This window comes from Onychostoma macrolepis, chromosome 05, assembly GCF_012432095.1.
Source record: "Onychostoma macrolepis isolate SWU-2019 chromosome 05, ASM1243209v1, whole genome shotgun sequence".
In the NCBI taxonomy this organism is placed as follows: domain Eukaryota; kingdom Metazoa; phylum Chordata; class Actinopteri; order Cypriniformes; family Cyprinidae; genus Onychostoma; species Onychostoma macrolepis.
In genome coordinates this window covers 34,180,903-34,204,506 of record NC_081159.1, presented here as the reverse complement: position 1 = coordinate 34,204,506, position 23,604 = coordinate 34,180,903, and the positions used below count along the sequence as shown (strand labels likewise).

The window sequence follows — 23,604 nt, the reverse complement described above, 5'->3', positions numbered from 1 at the left end:
GAAAAATGGAAAACACGAAGCTAGAAAAATGAAAGCCAGGACGAGCAGCCATAAAATGCATTTATGCATGGGACGATGTTGCATACATTATCAGATTGTTTGTTTGTGTGTCTTTGAATTTTTGGTTCACAGACATGTTGACCATAGATTATTGAACAACATTTTTTGGAGCGTTTCTGTGCGTGTGCGTGTTCTAGACAGCCTAAAAGTCTGCGTCTGTCTTTTTGCCCCTCTCATGTATGACCGGAAGTAAGCAGGGTTTGTGTTTTATATCTGATTTTGTGTGAATGTGTGGTAATTGCTCAGTGAGATTCCATACGTCTGTAAATATAAATATTCTGATTTGGAATCGTTCTTATGTCAACACAGTTTGCTGAATAGACAGAAATCTGTGTGTATGGCAGCTCAGAGGGGCTGTGGGGCAAAAGCGTCAGTTTGGCATGTTGACTTGATATCCATCAAGCTGTAAAGCTCTCTACCCCCCAGTCATTTTTTTCCCAGACGAAATAGCATCGCTAATGTGGGCATATAATATTCATTGGCCTCCTTATTACTGCACAATGCTGTAAAAGCAGAGAGTGAGAGAGAAAGAGAGAGAAAATGCATAGACAATATACGGGAAGGATGGAACAGGCAGGGGACTTAAGGCCTAAGTATACTTCGTTTTTGTACACGTACGCTAGCGTATGCGTACAGTTCAGGTATGGGTCATTCTTCAATTGGGCTGGCAAATAAGAGGCAGAATTTGTAAAAATGCTTGTTTGCTTTTTTCTAATAAAATATATTGCTATGCATTTAAAATTAGTTTAATATGCTATATCCATTCAAATGAAAGCTTAAGAACATTCAGATTTTTAAATAATTTCAATCAAACACTGGTGACAAAGCCACTTATGTCTATGTCATTTTGAAGTAACACCACAGACTTTATATTGCAAGTTACTATAGGCTCTGTGGTGTTACCAGAAAAGACAGTAACACCACAGACAAATCGGCATAAATCTAGACTTTTCTAAAATGGAGGCTGCCATCATGATGATTTCAAGATCAGGGGACATTTTGGAAATATTAATAAGTATGTATTTATCAAAATTTTGATTAAAATATGTAAAATCTGCAAGTTATCAACATAACACCACAGGCACTAATAAAGTGCGACACATGAAATTGTCAGAAATTTAGCTAAACTTAAGAAAATTAATAAGAAAGAATGTATTCCCCATGCACCCCTCAGATCAACCATCACCTGCAGTAACCTTTACACACAGGAAGTAGTCCAAATAGCATTCCCCCTTTTCTTAAAGGGGAAAAATCCATTGTGGTAACACCACAGACATGAATTTATATTCACAGGATAACCACTTTATTTGTGTTAAAATGTTATATCGTTGCGATTACATTCCATGATACCTCTCTAAGGTATGGCGGGAACATCCATATTTTGTTACAAATGCAATCTCTCAAACTCAATTAAATATGTATTTTAAAACAAAAATGTAACTATTAATAGTGCATAAATTGTGTTTACCCTACAGAATACAAAAATGCAAACATTTTATAATTGATTGCTATTTAAAGTTTATTTCAACTGTTGTAAAGTAGAGGGACACCACTTGCCACCACAAATGAAGAATGACCCGTATACTCCATTTGAAGTTGTACGCAAACGCAGACGTTCAAAGTACAAAGTACGTGCGGTTACAAAAATCGGGTGGTGCGCGTACAGTACGCGCGTACTGTTCTGATGATCACAATGGATTCAAATGGTTAGCACGTTGCTAAGGTACATATGCAATGGTACACACAAATATTTGGTAATATATATATATATACATATATATATATATATATATATATATATATATATATATATATATATTTTTTATTAAGTTCTATTATTTTATCAATACTAGTATTCTCAGTATTAAATTTATTTGTTAATGTATTTATTTATATGATTTAAATGGAATAAATAAAAATAGTAAAAGAGGTGTAATGTATTGTAAAGTAATGTATTTGAACTATATGCAAATAATATTTTGATTTTAAAATATGCATACATTTAATCTTATGCTTAACATGCAAATGGTTCTATTTATGTTTCTTGTCTCATCTGATTCAGTTACTAATTGCATTCCATGTATCACATAAATAATATAGGCTATTTTGCCAAATGTAACAAAAAAAGCAGAATAGTTTGCATCACTACAGTAGATATTATTGACAGTCATTTAACATTTATACTGTAATTCTTACCTTTCGGGCTTTCACTGTAACTGAAGCTTCTGTCAACTGTAAACTCCACCTTCTTTGATTTGATTGACGTCAATGATGAGTGATATTAGACTGCTCAGACAGACCAGCCTAAAACTTTTTGTCAAATATTTGGAGCAGTTTGGCCATATCTGTTTATATGGTAGTTACAGCCTTGTAAAAAAGGTACAAAAGCTATCACTGGGTTGGTAGCTTTTCAAAAGATACACTTTTGTACCTAAATGGTCCATATTGGTACCTTAAAGGAACATATTAGTACCTAAAATGTACAGAAGTGTATAATGCTGGTCTGTCTGTGATGCTCTTAAATGCTGTCAACGCACTAGTTTTGGTAAAGTTTTGCTTTTTTATATTGTTCTATCCAGTGGGGTGTAAAGAAAGTGTTGTAGACTTGCAAACGGCTATTTTTCAGTGCAAATTAAAGAACTGAAAGTTGAAAAGAGGAAGGAAATGGCTGAGAGAGACTTATACTAGTTGGCCCTGTATGTCACACTGGATTGAGTGTTTAACAGTACGTCAGAGTTGCACGTATTCATGCATTTTATTGGTTTAGATATTCACATGAACTATTCAGTATAGTTCTATTTGGACAGCAGTTGTTTTTCAGGGTGACATCTGTAAAAGAACATTAATCATGGTTTGTCTGTGATAAAACTCATCTGCATTTAGAAGCCAATTAATTCACAGGCACAACACAGTTGCTTTGTCTGAGGAACGCAGAAGTTTTCCTCATGCATAGTCAATCACATTACCATATTCCAACATGACATTAAGGAAGCGACACTGGACAAGTTTGCCTGCCTGCTGCTGCTTGATTCTCTTTTCCTCCTTTTTATGAATTTTCAGTCACTGTGGTGGGACAACATACTTTTTACTCGGTGTTATATTTTTCAAATAAAGTAAAACAATAATGACGGTATTCACTACTGTTGCAAAGTTTGGGGTCTGTAAAAAGGGTTTTGAGGCTGCATTTGTCTAATCAAAAACACTGAAAAACAATTTAAAATTGATGTTTCTATTTGAATATATTTTATATGTAACTTATTTCTGTGATTCGAAGCTAAATTTTAAGCAGCCATCACTCCAGGCTTCCAGCGTATGAGCCTTCAGAAATCGTTCTAATATGCTGATTTGCTGCTCAGGAAACGTGAGTATTGACTAATGTTAAAATGTATTTATTATTTTTTTTATAAACTTTTGAATGATAGTGTTCATAACTAAAACAATTGAGGGAATTTGACCCATGAGAGTTCAAACAGCTCAACGGGTTATGCTCTGACTCACAGGACAGGAAAGGAGGAAGAATTGCAACAATCAAAATTGGAGTAGAGAACCATCGTATTGGTCTCATATCCTGTATGTCAGAGGTGGATTTGAGTTTTGCCACACTGGCCTGAACAAGAGCAGCGAGATGTGAATCTGGTAACTGCGGTAATAAAGCACAAGTACAAGAGCAAATGTTCATTCCAGTCTCATCTAAACATGCCTGAATGGGCTAAGGTTGGATTAATTATTGAAAAGTTTAATAGAGGGATTCTTACACATGCTTTTTGGTGATTAAAAGAGCATTTTCTAGTCACTATATGTTATATTTTGGATGCTGGTTTCAGCAGAAGCAAAATTCTGGGAGAACAATACAGAAAAAGCTGGTCCTGAATACTGAGTGGAGCTTGGCATTAAAAATACACAACTTGTGTTGTGTGCATATGCATTTATGGATGTATTTGTGTGCGCTGTAATATAAAATCATTTCTGCCGAGTCATTCTCCACCAAAGTTATAAAATGTTCAGTTAAAGAGATAGTGCCCCCCAAAATGAAAATTACCCAATGATTTACTTACCCTCAAGCCATTCTAGGAGTATATGACTTTCTTGTTTCAGACAAATACAATCAGAGTTATATTAAAAAATGTCCTGGCTCTTCCAAGCTTTATAATGGCATTGAATGGGGTTTAAGATTCTGAATCCCAAAAAACTGCGTCCATACACCATAAAAAGTGCTCCACACAGCTCCAGGGGGTTATTAAAGTCCTCTTGACATGAATTGATGCGTTTTTGTAAGAAAAATTTTAAAACTAAAAAAAAACAAAAAACTTTATAAACCACAATCAAAAGTTTCTGCTAATTGTCGCACATGTTAACGAGAGAGTGGCGATCCAGTGGATGGTGTAAGAAGTAGGACATATGCATAGCGTGACAATATGCTAGTTTCGTGAGAACCAAGTGGGAGATTTTGTGGGAGATTCTCAAATTTGTGTTGTATAAACTTAAAACGACAAGTTGAGAAAACTCAAAAATCTGCTGAAGCTGGTTGCCTTAAAATTTTAAGTTGGCTCAACTTTTTTTTTTTTTTTTTTTTTTTTACAGTGTACGCTGAAACACGGCTCTCTCGTGATGACATGCATACATGATAGCTAGGGGAAGCTAGAGATTACGGTTTATAAAGTTTTAAACATGGATATTTTTCTTACACAAACTCATCAATTCGCTTCAGAAAGCCTTTATTTAACCCCCTGGAGCCATGTGGAGCACTTTTTTTTTTTATGATGGATGGATGCACTTTATTGGACTTCTATTGGACTATTGAATATCAACAGCCATTCGCTGCCATTATAAAGCTTAGATGAGCTAGGACATTTTTTAATATAACTCTGATTATTTTCGTTTGAAAGAAGAAAGTTATATACGCCTAGGGTTGCTTGAGGGTGAATAAATCATGAGGTAATTTTCATTTTTGGGTGAACTATCCTTTTAAGGATTCTGTTTGTGACTGAAAGTGCACTCAATAAATCTGTTATAGTCACACTGCAGACAAATATTAGCCATACAACCAACGATAGCAATGAAAGGAGTAATATTTCCAAAATAATAAGATGCAGATGAAACTACACTTAAGTATGACACTCTCTGAATCAGATGTGCTCACTGAGAGAGCTCACCTGAGTTTTTTTCTCCATAGTTTAGGAGTGTTTTTGGAGTCCTAAGACTGTTCACTTTCATCACTAGTGGCACAAAATGGAATTCACAGCAATTCATTCTTCTCTTCACATAGCACTGTCACTATTCATTGCTATAGATTCACTCTGTTGTTGAGATGCAGTGATATGCCATTGATCAGCAAACATTGATAAAACATAAAGGAATAAAATTGAATGCAATGGTTAGTGGTGTTGTATCAGAGTTGTATTCACTAGAGATCCTCCAGACATCACTTCAGACACTTCACACATACACAATGCACTCCAGACATCATGCAGTGCATTGTGTATTCCTCTACAGTTGCTCTTTCAGTGCATATATAAAGAATGTCAATAAACAGCTCATTTTAGAGATTTTATTCAAGTCAGAAATATTATTTAACTACAGTATGTGCATCAGTTTTATGAGTGAAATCAGGAAGAAATAGCTCTTTAATGTCAGTGGTGTCGCTACGGCATCTGTCAGCAGGGCTAATGGGGTCATGATTAACCAGCAAAACCTTGCCCTCTTCCAGCGGCCAAAAATACTTGCTCTGTGACATCATTTCCTGCTGACCTCTCAAACCATGTGAGGCCAAATGCATCCCATTCTACCTAATAGAGCTGTTATTTGAAAATCTAAATAGATAAGTCTCTGAGGGAACATTTAAAGACCTACCTTTTTTTAGGAATGTTGTCGATAATTAAGACAACTTTAGCATGGTGACTGGTGCTTATCAGTAATGAGACTTCATATAAGAAGATAAAAGTTGGAAAACTCTTTACACTGTTGTGCAAAAGTTACATTTTAACATGTAATAATATTTAATAATATTTCACAACATTTCTGATTTTATTGTATTTTTGAACATATAAATGCAGCTCTGGTGAGCATAAGAGACGAAAGAATTCAAAAACATGAATAAAATCTTACTGATGTGAACTTTTGAACAGTAATGTATGTGTATTTGAATAAATGACTATATATACTAAATGTATTGATGAGCACAATTCTGAAGTCTCAAGGCAGCATAGTAGAGTGAGTTTTTTCATGTATAAAGTCTATGTATCTTTGATTCAGAGGAGTTTTTGCATAAAACATCCCGCTGCTTTGTTGGTCTTTGATGTTGTGTTGTGCATTTCCTGCAGCGACAGCCTGCATGAGATCCATCATATATTTGTGGCGGGTTTCATATGCATTTTTCTAAGAATGTGCCCTTAATGAATATTTCAGCAGTGTGATTTCATATGAAATTCTGCTCCTGCTTTTAGACTACGACGTTAGTCTAATTTATTTAAATCAGGAGATTATAATTGAAAGCTTGTCTGTAGATAGCTGTCTGTTTGAACAATGAATGCATTGTTTTTCATTTGTGGGTGTATATGTGAGATCTCCTCTTCTTATAATGACAGACACATAAATACACACATACATATACATACAGGCTGCCAACTCACTAACCGCTAGGGAATCCCCGCCCCTGCAGATGTTACCATGGCAACGCTTTCCAGGCTAGGGCAGGAGTCCCTCTTTCTCCACTCTTTTAGTTGGACAGGAAATATACAAACTGCCAGCTGCAGAGTACACTCGCTCCTTTTGCAAAGCATTCTGGGAAAGGAGGCAAGACCATAGATGTGTAACATACAGGAGATGCTATACAGCTCCACATATGGACATAAACCACTCGTTTTCCATTTTATTTTTAGTTTTACTTGATAACATCAAAATCTGAAGACAAGGCCGTGTGAGAGAGCAAAATAACAACTTTTATCTAACATACAGCATATTGTAACAGGTGCTGGCATAGAATTGAGATTTGGGTTCTACACTGCCTAGATCTTTACAATTGAAAAAACGAATGAAACACAAATATGTATTATGTATAAAATATATATATATATTATTAATAAATAAAATAATTTAAAAATATGTGATATTTATCTCTGTGTCAGATTAAATCTATGCTGCCTGCTTACTTTGAAAGCTTTACATATTGACAAATTGAGTGTAAAGGGGATTTTTCTTCAGCCTTCACATTATAAAACTTTGTTTCTAGCATATCGATATCCATAGAAACTGAGTGTTCAATTGGAAAGATACACACAATTAACACATCACACACTGACAAACCTGAACCTCTGCCCACAACTACCAAGATTTTAATCTGCTGATGTTTTCTACTAATAACTTAAATCATTATCACTCAATAAAGGCAAGACACTACAGGTCTTTTCATGCACTGGTAAATTTTGAGATTTTGAGTTATTTTGTCACTATAAAATGTTTTCTAAAAAAAAAAAACCTTCCAAACTATACATTTAAATGATTATTTCATTGTACTTTATCTGTTTACGTCTGAAGATTTCAGATTCATTAATCTCCACTTCAGCAACACTTCCATAAACCAAACTTTGCAGTTATATTTCTAACCATATTCTGATAGTTTGTTCATATATCATTCACTGATTAATATAACATTTTATTCCTAAATTCATGGTGAAAATTATTATTATTTTGTCTCTTCTGTCTCTTCAGTATGAGAAAAAACCTCTGTAAAAACCTCTAATATGTCAACCAAATGAAACAAGAATTCTGAACCTGCACTGTAAAAAAAAAAGTTGAGCCAACTTAAAATTTTAAGGCAACCAGCTTCAGCAGATTTTTGAGTTTGCTCAACTTATTGAGAGATTCTCAAATTTTTGTTGTATAAACTTAAGTTGAGAAAAATCTGCTGAAGCTGGTAAAAAAAATGTTTTAAGTTCGCTCAACTTTTTTTTTGTTTACAATGTCATCATGCAAATTAGTGCATATTTAATTTGATAATGCTCTGTTTGCATATTTAAACAATTTCAACATGGAATTAAAAAAGAAATCTTAATGTGCTGTAATTATTCTTATTATTCAACTTGAAAAGTATGGTGATATCTGTTAGTTTTATTATTTTACCCTGTTCACCTGCGGTGTCTTGCCTTAAAACTATATAGAGTTTTTAAACATTTAAGCAATATTTTAAAAAGCATGAATGTCATGGCAGTAATTAACAAATGTTACACTTTATTTTAAGGTGTCCTTGTTACAGTGTAATTATACATTTATGTACTGAGTAATATTAATTAACTACATGTACTTACTATATGTTAGGGTTTGGCTTAGGGTTACTTGCATGTAATTATGCATAAGTGTTATTATAACAGTAAGTACATGTAACGTGTAACAACGACACCTTAAAATAATGCGTTATCAAGGTAACAAAATATCAAAGAGGAGCTTATTTTCAAGAAAGGCATCACAAGCACACATTTCAAGCAAAATATTTCACAAAGAAGAGCATTTTGTTAGGCTTTGCATGATAAAGCGTACTGTTTGTTGCAGATAGAAAGTGTTTTGTTAAAAGTTACCAGTTTTTGCGAAGTCACCGAGCACCTGAACTGATTTCCCGGCATGCATCTACTAAAAACAGGCTGGGGTTGGCAAATGTCACTTGCTTCAATACTTTATTCAGACAGTGGCTTAAGTGTCCACACACTTCTCAACTTAATCTGTGAACAGTAATAAGCTGCTGCTTGTATGTAGTGTGTGCGCATGTTTTGTGTGTTTGTATACTGTACCAGATGACAGTCCTCGTGCCACCGCGGGCATTGAAGCTGTGTTGTAGACTTACGTCATCGACGAGCAGCAAGTCTTGCGCCGCAGTCGCTCCTGAGATGAATGCACAATACTGCCTTCACCTGGATCTCTAGCGCCGCCGAGCGAGCGACGAACCGCTTACAACAAACCTAGTAATCATGAAGCAACTGAGCTTTTCGGTCAAATAAAGAAAGAAAGAAAGAAAGAGAAGTACAGATAACACCACCCTTTCTTGCTGAGAGTAAGCGCTGTGAAGGATACAGTAACAGTGCGCGCTCTGAAGACTTGCCTGTCAGCACCATGGACAGCTCACAGCGTGCTGCCGCCAGCAGAGGGCGCTGTACACTCATGCGACACTCCAGACCTGTACATTGGCATTTTTACGCATGTAAAATCGTCAAATGAGCAGTTTGGTGAAACACTTCCGCTTCGATATGTGCAGAATGTGTTCATTAATCATTATTGTGTAGATTGTTAAAGTGTGTCTACAAACCATACTTTTGTGAGCTTAAGTGAGCTAAACTTGTCAAAACGTCCACATAAACCTAATTTTGAGGACGTGCTCATTTGTGAAACAGTATAAACATAAAATAAAAAGTTTTTTTTTTTTTTTTTTTAAATTGTGAAAGTGCAGAGGTTTTTATTAAGTTTATTAAAACGATAAAAATCCACGGAATGTCCCCATTTAGAGAAATTTTCCACCAAAACAACGTCGTCATTGTACTGTAAATCCCTAGACTTTTACCCATTTAATCCCACCGATCACTATATCATTTATAAAGCTCTGTTTTAGTGCATTTCCTGCAAATATGGAAAAAATAAAGGGTCTCAATTAAACATGGTTAGTGCAAATTGACCAGAGTAGTTTATTTCCTATTTGCACCATAAGATGATGATGGCTGCTCCAAAAACAAAAGGCTAGTAAAGTATGTTAACATAAAAATATGACAAAGATTTTTGGTCCACATTATCTTTAAGGTGTCTAGTATTAATATATGAATTGACAATTATTACATTTTGTTGAGTGTCCTCATATAATCAGTAAACATGTTGATGGTCACAATTGTGATTGGTGGCATAACAGTGAATGTAGGTCTAATTTGCAGTTGTTAGTGAAAAATGCACTAAAATCACAAAATATTGCACTAAATAAAAAGTTCAAATGTTACAAATAAGTTACAGTACTAATGTTGCAATACTGGTAGCACTCATATAAAATGGTGCTTGTTTGTTATTCGTATGTTTCGCCAGTGAAGCCCGTATTGAACATGCTAAAGCGTCTTTGAAAGTGATTCAGAGGCCACTGGTCGGCGTTGTTCACTCATTAGTGTTCATTACACAGAACTCCTCCCCGTCACCGTTTCACCTCCCACTCAGCATCAGCAGCATTGAGGATGAAAGAGTTTAGGACTTGTCTCGCTATTTGAATACAGCGCGCTCCTCCCACACGGTCGCGAGACTCGTCACGGTTCCTCTTTGGCCACGCGCTGAGCGGAGCGCGGGCGGCCGGTGATCGGTGTGTTTTGTGTCTATGGGTGTCGACGTGATGTCTCCTCCTCTGAGGAACCTCAAGTGCTTTTCACCGGTGATGTGCCAGTGTAAACTTATATGTAGCAACCGTACGCTTTCGCTCATGTTCGGCTGTAAGGTAAGCCGGGGGTGCGCACGCGCCCGTTTCTGCTGGTTTTCTTGTGGATAGGATGCTAGAAAGGTGATACATACCGTTGGTGACTGAATTCTCCCATGTGTTACTCCTTCAATTATGAAAATCGCGGTTGGTTAAAGGAATTATGAATGAAAAATCGATTGTGGTGCGTTTGTGATCGCTCGCGTGGCATTTACAGTATGCCATTACTGTACATCACCGGTTCCGTTGAACGAGGTTTTGCAATTAGGCGACACACGCACTGCTACAGTAGCCTACAGTTAAAGAGGCTTGTTGTATGGTAGGATGCCATAAAGCCACCTGTCTCTTTGCAGATGCACACATGCCAAAAACATTGGAAGGTCGATCAGGGATCTTCCGTTTCAGTTCGTGAAAGGCAATATGGCTCTCTACAATACACCATAAATGGCCGAGCTCAAAGCTGAACAAACCATATAAGGCGATGTGAAGGTTCACGGGAGAGTAAAAAAAAAAAAAGCAATCGCACATTTCCGCCCTTATTGTCCTAAACACACACACACACACACACACACAAAACAATTACCACATGATGCCCAAATAGCGGGGCATGTTGTCACACTGTATGGGATGAGATAAAACAAAAACAAAACAAACAAAATTGGAAAAAATTACATTAAAATTTTGAAGCATTGTTTTGGCTGACTGAATTTGTAATTCATTAATTACAACATAAAACATATGTGACAACTTTCCCCATCCTGACATTTATGGTTTTCATGCTTTGAGATCAGTTCAACATAATGGACCTCAGTGGTAACCTGCAAATTTAAAGAGCTATTTTAACCCATAAAATACCCACCTAATTTAACCCATAAAACGATTTTGATTGTTTAAATTGATGTAGGTTAGTTCAGTGATGTTAAATAATATTTATGACTTAAAAATGTTGATGTTATTATTTTGAGTAATCACATTCAATGAATGTTTTGTCACACCAGTCAATTGAATTGAGGAAATCTTTAGGCCATTTTTCCTATTGGCCATGCGAGGGTATTCTGGGTTATTTTTATTTTCAAATATTTTTGCCCATCTGACAATAGTATCTGAGTGTTTTTCACTGTGTGTTTCTGAAAAACCGTATATGTCATCATGTCACTTGCAGCCTCACATAGTATACTGTGTGCGTTTGACTAGTGTCTGTCTCAAAAGGAATAGGTTGCCCAAAAATGAAAATTTGCTCAAAATGTACTCACCATCAGGACATCAAAGATGTAGATGAGTTTGTTTCTTCTTCAGAAATTTAACATTACATCACTTGCTCAGCAGTGTAGCCTTCAGTGAATGGGTGCCGTCAAACAGCTGATGAAAACATCACAATAATCTACAAGTAATTCACACGACTCCAGTCCATCAGATAACATCTTGTGAAGTAAAAATTTGTGTGTTTATACAAAACAAATCCATCATTAAAACGTTTCAACTTAAAACCTTAGCTGCTGGCTAAAATACAAGTCCTCTAATAATTGCTTTTTGAAAAAGTGCCCAGTCTGAATCAGGAGAGAAATATGCACAGATCAAGCACCATTTACAAGCCAAAACAGTTCTAAACAAATTTGTCAGTGGATTTTCAAGTGAGACGACAATAGGGGATGGATGTTTTCACTGGAGGAAGCGTCAGTATGGATGGAGGACTCGTATTTTGCCAAAGGCAACGGTTTGGAGTTAAAAATTAATGAAGGATTTGTTTCTTACAAACATAACTTCACAAGACATTAACTGATGGACTGGAGTGGTGTGGATTATTGTAGGGTGACCATATGTGCCATTTTTCCCGGACACATCCTTGCCAGGATTTGTTTGGGCTTTGTTTTCCTGTTTTCATGCTTGTTGAAGGTAATGATCGAAATGTAGTTTAACCAATAACATGCAGGCATTGTACATAATGGGCCAGTCATGGTGTGTGTGTGAGAAAGTGGGATCTACGGTCAAAGCCATGCAATTACGCGTACATTTTTGGTGTGTTTGACTTAAAAGCAGCGTGGCTCAGACCGTTCAGTGTTTGACATCAAAGTACCTCGAGAGCGTTTTGAAAGCATAAGGAACTGTCTGTCTGCATACACAAACAAAGCCAAAACCAATATTTTAGGCAGTATAGAAATCCTGGCCAGAAAAATGGCACGTATGGTCACCCTAGATTATTGTGATGTTTTTATCAGTTGTTTGGACTCTCAATCTGACGGCACCCATTCACTGCAAGAGGATCCATTGGTGAGCAAGTAATGTATTGCTACATTTCTCCAAATCTGTTCTGATGAAGAAACAAATTCATCTGCATCTTGGATGGTCTGAGAGTGTATTCTGTTTCTTTAGTATCATGAGTATTTTACATGTTGAGAATTGATACATTATAAACAGTGTTGAAGCTTTAGCCATTAGCTGCTAACTGGTGAGGTTCTAATTCTGATTCACAGAAGTTTCACTTTGGTTCATGATTATGTTGAAGTTGTTATGTTATAGAAAGCAAACTTAGCCAAACCTGTTCCTCTTATGTAAACAGTGTGAATGTGTGAACTGACTGCTTAGACCATTGTAGCAATAGATGAAGGAGCATGTGCTTGGATTGGTCAGGATGCTGTGTGACTGGAGCTGCAGTTTTGTTCTGTGTCAGATCACTGTGATTTGAGCAGGGTCGATACTTCCTGTGGAATAGATCGAGACACGGATAGTGGCTAAAATGATGACCTTGGGAAACATGATGGCATGGAGAGGGCTGTGCCATTGAAACGCTCTGATAAAACGAGAGATGTGTAATGCATTTGTATATCTGATAATTCATATCTCTCACTTTCCATTCTCTGTGTCTTACTGTATTCACAATATTCACATGATGTTTCTTGGCGTAGTTGATTTTGTAGGGATTTATAGGGATAGTTCACCCAAAAATGAAAATTCTGTCATTGATTCTGTGTTATCAATGTTCTTACTATCTTTCTGGGCATTGAACGTGGTAGTTGCATTGCTGGATATGCAGGGTCAGAAAGCTCTTGGATTTCATCAAAAATATCTTAATTTGTGTTCCGAAGAGGAACGAAGGTCTTACAGGTTCGGAACGACATGAGGGTGAGTAATTAATGACAGAATTTTCATTTTTGGGTGAACTATCCCTTCAAGGACACACATTTATTGACTGTGCACAAAAAAGTTAAAAAAGTTTGGACACACTTGACTAGAATTTTTCTCATTAAACACCATTTGATATAAAGGCTTATGGGTCCCACTTTATATTAGGTGGCCTTAACTACTATGTACTTACATTTAAATTAATCATTTGATACAATGCACTTATTGTGTATATACATGTTTTTACATTGTACTTATATTTTAAAAAATACCTATATGTAATTATATCTGTAATTAATTTCTGTAATTACATTTATAATTACACTGTTGACCCATCACTTACACCTTAACCCACCCTTAAACCTACTCATAACATCAAACCTGTCCCTAACCTTACCAATATCCCACCTCAATAGCAGCAATAGTGTTTTGCAATACAGTATGAACACAATAAGTACATTGTACTTATTTTTTGATGTAAGTACATAGTAGTTAAGGCCACCTAATATAAAGTGTGACCGGCTTATGCTTGAGATTAGGTTTGAGGAAAAAAAGTACAGTACCTAGCATGAATTTGAAACAAAATGAGTGAGTTTTGTGCAGAGCCTAATTAATTTTAGTATCAGCCCTGAAACTAGGAAAAGAATGGTTACTTTGAAGAAGAAGCTAAAGTAGTAGATAATACATGTAATTTTTTGGACACATTGTGTTATTTTATCATTTTGATGACTTTAATATCTGAACAGCTCTTGTTGGCGATAAAGAAAGAACAGAACAAAATTAATATAAAGAGAACAAATGCTGTAGAATAGAAAACAGCATCAGACTGAACACATGCTCAGGGGATCATCATATAGTGCTCTGATATGTTGTCTCATATATTGATTATATTGATATAGCTTATAGAGTTTCTTAAGAATGTATTCAGCCTCATCATTTATTTAAAAGTCTGTTGTGTTGCAAAGTTTGTTTAAAGCATATTTGCTTACAAGACTGAGCAGTAGGACTTCACTTTTTACTTGTCCCACCATAAAATATTATAAATGCTGGATTTAGCAAAGAGTTTTAATACCTGTCAGAAAATATGACAGGGGCCAAAGGATCTCTGCCACTGAACTACAGCAGGACAGTTTTTTAGCTTTTTAGCTTCTCAAACAGATGTTTTGTTTATACATTCAGTGTTTCTTGGTCCTCAGTACAAGTTTGTCAACAAAATAATAATTATTATTTTTTTATTATTATTATAGATTATAGTTGAACTACACCTGGCAACAACACAATGGGTCTCATTCACTAATAATTACATCAACGAAGACAAAAACGTATGGTATTTAACATAATACAATGTCATAGACCATTATTTTACATAGACCATATCTTACTTATCTTAACCGTGTTTTTACGTTTTACTATTGCCAAAAGGTAACAAACTGTGTTACACTGTATGGTAACAACTTTCTCTCTTTTACCGTCTTTCACTCTCTCTACTCCATCATTACTCCTGGCTGATAAGGCTTATTCTTAGCCTCAGTGATTTTTCAAATCCACTAACCTTAAGTATTAAACTTTGATGCAGAATTTGTGCTGCTCTGTTTGTGCTGCTGACATGAATGATACCTCAAATCATGCTGAGGCGAGATATGCTATTACTGTTCTAGGCGATTAGCCTTCCTTCATAAGGACACATGCGGCTGCAATTTTCACAAGGCAATAATCTTGATAAAGCGGGGGGTAAAAAATTCCACAGGCTTGCATTGAAGGAGCCATAACAAGATACCGGTGCTCACACAGAAAGCGGTACAATTCTAGTTCTTAAACTGATGTTTAGTCCTTCTCTCTCATTTTTCACAGCAATTTCATTCCTTGATCGTATTGCTGCTCTTTTTTTCACCACTAAATGCGTGCCAAGAATCTGCTTCATCATTTTTTCTTTCTGTATTTGTCTGTTTCATTTTCTGTCTTCTTTCTGCACACTATTGTATGCATTGTGATAAAATGAGTCCAATCCGTGATCACTACTGTCATTTAGGATAAACGTGCCCTCTACACACAAACACACACACACACACACACACACACACACACTCTCTCAGAGAAAGCAGAATCAGGTTTTCACAAAGAGTCTCCATGAATAATAAATGATGTTGGATTAATTTCTCACTGCCTGTCTATCTCTCCGTCTGCCAGTGTTCAGATTCCACACAGCAGGCAACAGTTAGAAAGGCCATTTATACACCCTGTTAGTATAAAATGCTTGTTATGCTGACAAAGAAATCAAAATGGTTCAACTTTATGTAGTGTAACAACAGAGTTACGAGAGGCAAAATCCCATTTGTTTTATTGTCAGAGAAATAGCTTTCAGTGAACCTTTCAAGATACACCTACCATTAGCTTCAGGGTGTTTCTCAATGGCATACCCTTCTGTAGAAGCCACAAGTCAGTTTTTTAAACTTTACTTAAAAAAAAACACACACAGCATTTTCAGATTCCTGATGGGGAACTGTAATCCCAAAGAAAGTTCCACAGGACTTTTTTTTTGAAGCCCAGTGTAGTAATTGTTGCTGTGGAATCATGCCAAAAGAGCTCAGCAGTGGTCAGTTCCATGAAGTATGGCGAATGATGTAATGTCATGATGTAATTCTTATACAATCTTAAAATTGTCATGGAATGCATTTTCAGGTCTTTATATTAGAGTTGGGATACTTGTACTCAGACTTTAGTTATGACTGAACATGGACTCGGACGGACATGGGAGGACATGGACTCAGACTCAAATTAAGATATAAAGACATAAACATCTCCCACTCAAACTCAGTTAATTAAGGCCCAGGACTTGACTCGGACCCAACCAGATGGACTTGGACCCAAAAGTACTTTTTATTATGTTTCTGGATGTTAGCTGGATGTTATTTTTGTTTCTAATTGCATCAAAACAGTTAAAAAAAGTTGTAAAAATTGCCCTAATTTCCTCTCTGCCATGAACACTTAATTTCAAGGGGCGTTACCGCCTTCAGAAACACAAGTGAACGGCCACGGCTGTGATTGGAGAATGTAATCACACTGTTTCAATGCATGTGTGCATGTATGTTTTGATTCTCAAGCCAGCATATATGCTGTACATGGTTGAGCTCAAGTCAGATTAAAATGAACCAATGCAAAAACAAAGATTGCCTCTGGGAACAAAGTACTTGGCACTGAGGCAGCTTTCAATACAGAATATTTAGAAAAACTGTCAACGTGTTAAAAATAAGAGTGAAAACATTCTTCAGCCATGCATTTCTAATAGTTTGATATTCTTGAAAAAAATATGAATATTTTTGGGAATACAAAATATTCTTTATAGTATTCTTTATTCTATATAACTTTATAGTTAAGTATACTAAGAAGAATTTTATTCTTAAGAATGTTTTGTGAATCTGGCTCATGATTTCCCATAAGACTATGATAACACTCAACAGAATGATTAGAGCATGTAATGAAATCCATACTGTTTATGAAGCTGGACAGATAATCTTTAAATCGCTGAATGAGGGAAGAGGTTGTGTCTGTGTTATATTTGGTGGTATGTGATTCCTGTTGTTCTTTCCTTTAGATTACAGGAGATGTGTAATGTAAGCCAGGTCTCATGGGGTTTGATGGTGGCGGTGTCAACCGGTCCGCTCTTTCTGTTCATATGGGAATTACATGTGGATAGCTCAGTAAAACCACCCCTTCACTGCTGTATTTGGCATTTAAGGTCCCACTCTGAGTCTTTTGAATCTCATGGCTAATATTAGACTGTTAAATCGTCTGTTGGCATGATGTAGCCTGGGTTTGCGAGAAACTAGCGATTGGAGATGAGTCACAGTGTTATGATTTCACAAAGACAGTGAGGGAGGCTGAGTGTTTAAGTCTCAGATAGACTTTGACCATCAGCATGAACTCTGGTCCACTTTGCAGGTTATTCTAGCCAATAACTACTTACTCAGACAGGAAAAGATGGTTTGACTGACATGAAAATTGGCTTTTCATAGACTGCTTCCTTTTTAATTTAAAGTCTATATGAAATAATTGATATCACAATAGTATGCAGTGTAGAAAATCATGTTTTTCTGTTTAAACCTGTTTTGTTCAGTTTGTCTACAAGCAAATCACACTCTTCATAGAACAACTGAAAAGGAACAGTTTATTTTCTTTTTAGTGTAATATGAAAACATGATGCATATTTGTAATCTTTCAAAAGTTGCCTTTATTTATAGTACTGTATATACATTAAACACTGACTAACAAAATGTTTTTAGTTTTATCTTACGTAAAAAAAAAAAAAAATCATATTTTTGCTTAATATTAAATAAAAGTTTAAAGTTTGAACCAAATCATTAATATCATTTAAGAAAAACTAAAAAAGTTGGCTCTAAAAAAAATTTAGTACTTTTGTAAAATTGGTCCAAAGTATCATTTTATCAGTGTAAGTTTGTATGTAAGTTTGTAATAAGAATTTCTCTGCAGAAAAGGGTTGTTTTATTTTACATTGTCCTTGTTACAGTGTAGTTATACAATAAGTAGTGAGTAAAATAGATTAACAATGTTTACTTACCATAGTGTTAGGGTTAGGATTTGGTTTAGTTGCATGCAATTAAGCAAATTTACTGTTAGTAATATTGTAAGTACAAGCATGTAAAAAGGACATAAAAAGTACTTACTCTTTCACATTCAAAACTTTGAAAACAAAGAGAAATCAGACTGGAGTCTGCCAGAATGAAAGTGCTTGTTATGTTTGTGTGCATTCTGCATCAGGCGGTCTATGAACAGACTGTGGGTGGGCCCTGTTTCTTCTCTCTGAGAGCATAATGATGTTCAGAGTCCTCTGCCACCCCTCTCTCGCTCTCTGTAATGCATGCTGGGAATAGATTTGTGCCAGACAGTTGTGTGGAGAGTGTTTGGTATCACTCTTGATGCTATGACGTATGCTTTTGTTTCCACTCTCCAGTTGTTTGTTATTTATTACCCATAAGAGTTTGTTATGTGCACACAGAGCCTGCAGGGAAACATTTCCTCTCCCACTGCCACTGCCTGCTGTCTTTTGTGTTCTCAGAATATTTTAAAACATTAGCTAGTCTTGTAGTTAAAAGTGGCTAAAGTAACAATTTTTCATGTGTCCCATTCATAGATAGTGAACCCACAATTAAAGTTTGTGAAGATTGCAAGTACAGTGCCCTCCGCTAATATTGGCACCCTTGGTAAATATGAGCAAAGTGTGTGTGACTGTGATAATAAATCTGTGTTGTTTATCCTTTTGATCTTTCATTCAAAATATTCACAAAATTCTAACTTATCATTGAAGTAAAACATTTGAAAGTGGGGGGAAATTCTCATTGTGAAATAAATGCTTTCTCTAGTTGATGTTGGCCACAATTATGGCACCCAATTATTGCAATGTCCTACTGCTCTGAGTTTTCTCCTATAATGCCTAAAGAGTTTGGAGAACACCTGATAAGAGATCAGAGACCATTCCTTCGTACAGAATCTCTCCAGATCCTTCAGATTCACAGCTCCATGTCGGTGCTTCTTCTCTTCAGTTCACCCCACGCATTTTCTATAGGGTTCAGGTCAGAGGACTGGGACGGCCATGGCAAAAGCCAAATTTTGTGCTCAGTGACCCATTTTTGTGTTGATTTTGATGTTTGTTTTGGATTATTGTCCTGATGGAAGATCCAACCACGGCCCTTTATAAGATTTATAACAGAGGCAGTCAGGTTTAGATTTTTTATCTGTATTTGATAGAATCCATGATGCCATGTATCTGAACAAGATCAGAAAAACAGGCCCACAACATTAAACATCCAGCAGTATATTTAAACGTGGGCATGAGGTACTTTTATCCCTGTTTGTACTAAACCCACCTTGAGTGTTTACTGCCAAAAAGCTGTTTTTTTTGTTTCATCTGACCATACAAGCCAGTGCCATTTGAAGTTGCAGTCGTGTCTGATAACTGAATATGCTGGAGTTTGTTTTTGGATGAGCGAGGAGAATTTTTCTTGAAACCCTCCTGAACAACATGTGGTGATGTAGGGGCTGTTTGATATTTTTTTAAGGCTTTCTGACCCCAAGACTTAACTAATCTCTACAATTCTCCAGCTGTGATCCTTGGGGAGTCTTTGGCCCTCAAATTCTCCTCCTCACCATGGATTAGCACAATATAGACACATGTCTTCTTCCAGGCAGATCTTGAGGTGATTGGAACCTCTTAATTATTGCCCTAATGGTAGAAACAGGGATTTTCAATGATTTAGCTCTTTTCTTAGAGCCACTTTCTATTTTGTGAAGCTCAAAGATCTTGTTCCGCACATCAGAGCTATATTCTTTGGTTTTACTCCTTGTGATGGATGATAAAGGGAATTTGGCCTTTGTGTTCCTCATATTTAGCATCCTGTGCAACAGGTCGTCATGGCTGGACAATTTCATGCTCCGAGTCCAGGGCCTGAATTTAGTTTTTTAAACTGGGGGTGAACTCCCCCCTTACATGGGTCACATGGGGGGGATTTATAGATTCGGGGGATGAATTGACATCGGGGCTAAATTAATCGTCTTCATTTATTTATGTCTACAAATTTTAATGTATGGTTTTTAAAACCGCTTAACAAGTTTTGATGCTCTCCTCCAAATTGACATTAGGAACTGTATTAAAACTATTTATGAATGCCTTTCACAATCAGTGTATTTCATATATTCCAGTTCAATTACTTCTTACAGTTTTTTTTTTTAAATTCTTTTTTTAATTTTTATTTTGTTTTATACAAAACACATCATGATCTCCTTCAAACTGACATTAAGAACTCAACTAATATATGTCACTTAATGTCTCATTATTTTGAGTTGCTTTCAGTTTTATGCCTTCTGAATGAAGTAATGTCTCAGCTTTCTAAGATATGGGCTAATTATTTTTTTCTAATGTTTAATCAAAAATTACGATCAAAAATTAGCCATCCCATTACAGGGTGATATTTGACTCCTTAAAGTGATTTACAGGGGAATTTTATTTTTATGGCATTTTTCTAACTTTATTAAAAGTATGTCATCTTTTTTGTTAAATTTTTAAAAATACATATTTATAAGCTTTTTAAAATTTCTAATTAGAATAAGACTAATAAGATATCAATCAAATTAATCAGTATTAACAAAATTAATTTGTACAGAGGTGGAGCAGAAGAACACAAAAGTGGCTTGTAGGTGTATTTTCAGACGTTTAATGAGCCTCAGAGTTGGTATGAGTGCAATTAAATTTATAAATTCATGTTGAGATTAATATTTTAAATATACAATTTGAATAGGTTATAGAAATATTAAATTATTTGAATAACTGAAAGATACGTCAAAATTTAAACAAACTGCCAGCAGGTGGCGACAAGTCACTGGTTTGATCACTGAATCATTCATTAAATTGATTCGTTCGAACGGCTGATTCATTCAGGAATCAAGGAAGTGACTGTCTTTATGAATGGGTAATTGAATCATTGACTCACTAGATTCGTTTAAAAACGCCTGTTCATTCATAAAGGAGATGCCGCTGTGTTTGAATGGAGATGCGCAGCGGCTCAGCTGTGGCTATGATTCAAACTATTTTCATCGAGGAAATAGAGCAAAATCAGGCAACAGTGTTATAGTCAGACAATGTAAGTCACTGAATATTAACTTCTTGTTTACTGAACTGTTGTATTAAATCAATATCACATTTACAAACTCCCTTACTAATCATTAAATCTGTCACTCTCCTTAGTTCATCGCGATCTCACAAAGTTCCATTATAATCAACAAAGCTCTCTACACTGCATAATGAATCTCTTATTTACATTGTGTATACTTTGTTCGTTTATGAAAGGATTCATGAGATATGTTTGTGACATTACTCAACTCTGCAAATCTAAAATAAATATTTTTTCATAGTCGCACGCAGTAGTTTGCGGCTCAGAATATAAGAGCGCGTCACACAGCCTTGTGAATAAGATCAGAGCGACGCAGGCCGCGGAGAGCACGCCGATGCTGCAGGACTCAGCCACAGTCAGAGAACACCGGTGCAGCGCTGTTTGTTGAATTAAATTCTAAATTATAGACGGACTGTTTGAACCGGTGATTTCTTTTTTCGCTGCTGTGGATGTATTTCATAATTTGATCTGAGATTAAGCAAATATTGTGCGGGAATTTCTCGCATTATAAAAGTTAAATTTGCGGGAATGGTTTAAATTATGCGCAATCCCCGCAATCCCGCACCGAAATTCAAGCCCTGGAGTCACCCTGATGTGCTAAAAAATTTAAATATGAATAGGAATATACTTCAAATATAGATATTTTACTCAAGAATTTCTAGGGGTGCCAATAATTGTGGGTAACATGCATTGGAGAAAAAAACATTATTGATTATTATTGATTTTCTCCCCACTTTCAATTGTTTTACTTCAATGATAGGTAAAAATTTAGTGAAATGTTTGAATGAAAGATCAAAAGGATAAACAATGCATATTTATTTTCACAGCCACCTTTGCTCATACAGTGGGGCAAAAAAAGTATTTAGTCAGCCACCAATTGTGCAAGTTCTCCCACTTAAAAATATGAGAGAGGACTGAAATTTTCGTCATAGGTATACCTCAACTATGAGAGACAAAATGAGAAAAAAAATCCAGAAAATCATATTGTAGGATTTTTAAATAATTTATTTGCAAATTATGGTGGAAAAATAAGTATTTGGTCAATAACAAAATTTCATCTCAATACTTTGTTATATACCCTTTGTTGGTAATGACAGAGGTCAAACGTTTTCTGTAAGTCTTCACAAGGTTTTCACACACTGTTGCTGGTATTTTGGCCCATTCCTCCATGCAGATCTCCTCTAGAGCAGTAATGTTTTGGGGCTGTCGCTGGGCAACACGGACTCCAAAGATTTTCGATGGGGTTGAGATCTGGAGACTGGTTAGGCCACTCCAGGACCTTGAAATGCTTCTTACGAAGCCACTCCTTCGTTGCCCGGGCGGTGTGTTTGGGATCATTGTCATGCTGAAAGACCCAGCCACGTTTCATCTTCAATGCCCTTGCTGATGGAAGGAGGTTTTCACTCAAAATCTCACGCTACATGGCCCCATTCATTCTTTCCTTTACACAGATCAGTCGTCCTGGTCCCTTTGCAGAAAAACAGCCCCAAAGCATGATGTTTCCACCCCCATGCTTCACAGTAGGTATGGTGTTCTTTGGATGCAACTCAGCATTCTTTGAGTTTTTACCAAAAAGTTCTATTTTGGTTTCATCTGACCATATAACATTCTCCAAATCCTCTTCTGGATCATCCAAATGCTCTCTAGCAAACTTCAGACGGGCCCGGACATGTACTGGCTTAAGCAGGGGGACACGTCTGGCACTGCAGGATTTACAGTTCTTGAGATCATTTTGACCCCACGGGGTGAGATCTTGCGTGGAGCCCCAGATCGAGGGAGATTATCAGTGGTCTTGTATGTCTTCCATTTTCTAATAATTGCTCCCACAGTTGATTTCTTCACACCAAGCTGCTTACCTATTGCAGATTCAGTCTTCCCAGCCTGGTGCAGGTCTGCAATTTTGTTTCTGGTGTCCTTTGACAGCTCTTTGATCTTGGCCATGGTGGAGTTTGGAGTTGGACTGTTTGAGGCTGTGGACAGGTGTCTTTTATACTGATAACGAGTTCAAACAGATGCCATTAATACAGGTAACGAGTGGAGGACAGAGGAGCCTCTTAAAGAAGAAGTTACAGGTCTGTGAGAGCCAGAAATCTTGCTTGTTTGTAGGTGACCAAATACTTATTTTACAGAGGAATTTACCAATTAATTCTTTAAAAATCCTACAATGTGATTTTCTGGATTTTTTTTTCTCATTTTGTCTCTCATAGTTGAGGTATACCTATGATGAAAATTACAGGCCTCTCTCATCTTTTTAAGTGGGAGAACTTGCACAATTGGTGACTGACTAAATACTTTTTTGCCCCACTGTATTAGTGG

General features: G+C 36.2%; 1 protein-coding gene across 4 annotated transcripts in view; it reads left to right on the top strand.

Moving 5' to 3' along the window:
* Positions 1-23,604, top strand: part of LOC131540853 (disks large homolog 4) — a 175,816-nt gene that overhangs the window by 40,009 nt on the left and 112,203 nt on the right. For 2 of the 4 annotated variants that reach the window (XM_058776148.1, XM_058776147.1), the window contains exon 1: positions 10,327-10,507. The exons of the other annotated variants lie outside the window; for them this stretch is intronic. In XM_058776148.1, coding sequence (XP_058632131.1) covers positions 10,391-10,507 — 117 coding nt within the window. In that variant the 5' untranslated portion in view covers positions 10,327-10,390. Of the gene's footprint in view, positions 1-10,326; positions 10,508-23,604 lie in introns of those variants that run through there. 4 annotated transcript variants of the gene reach the window in all.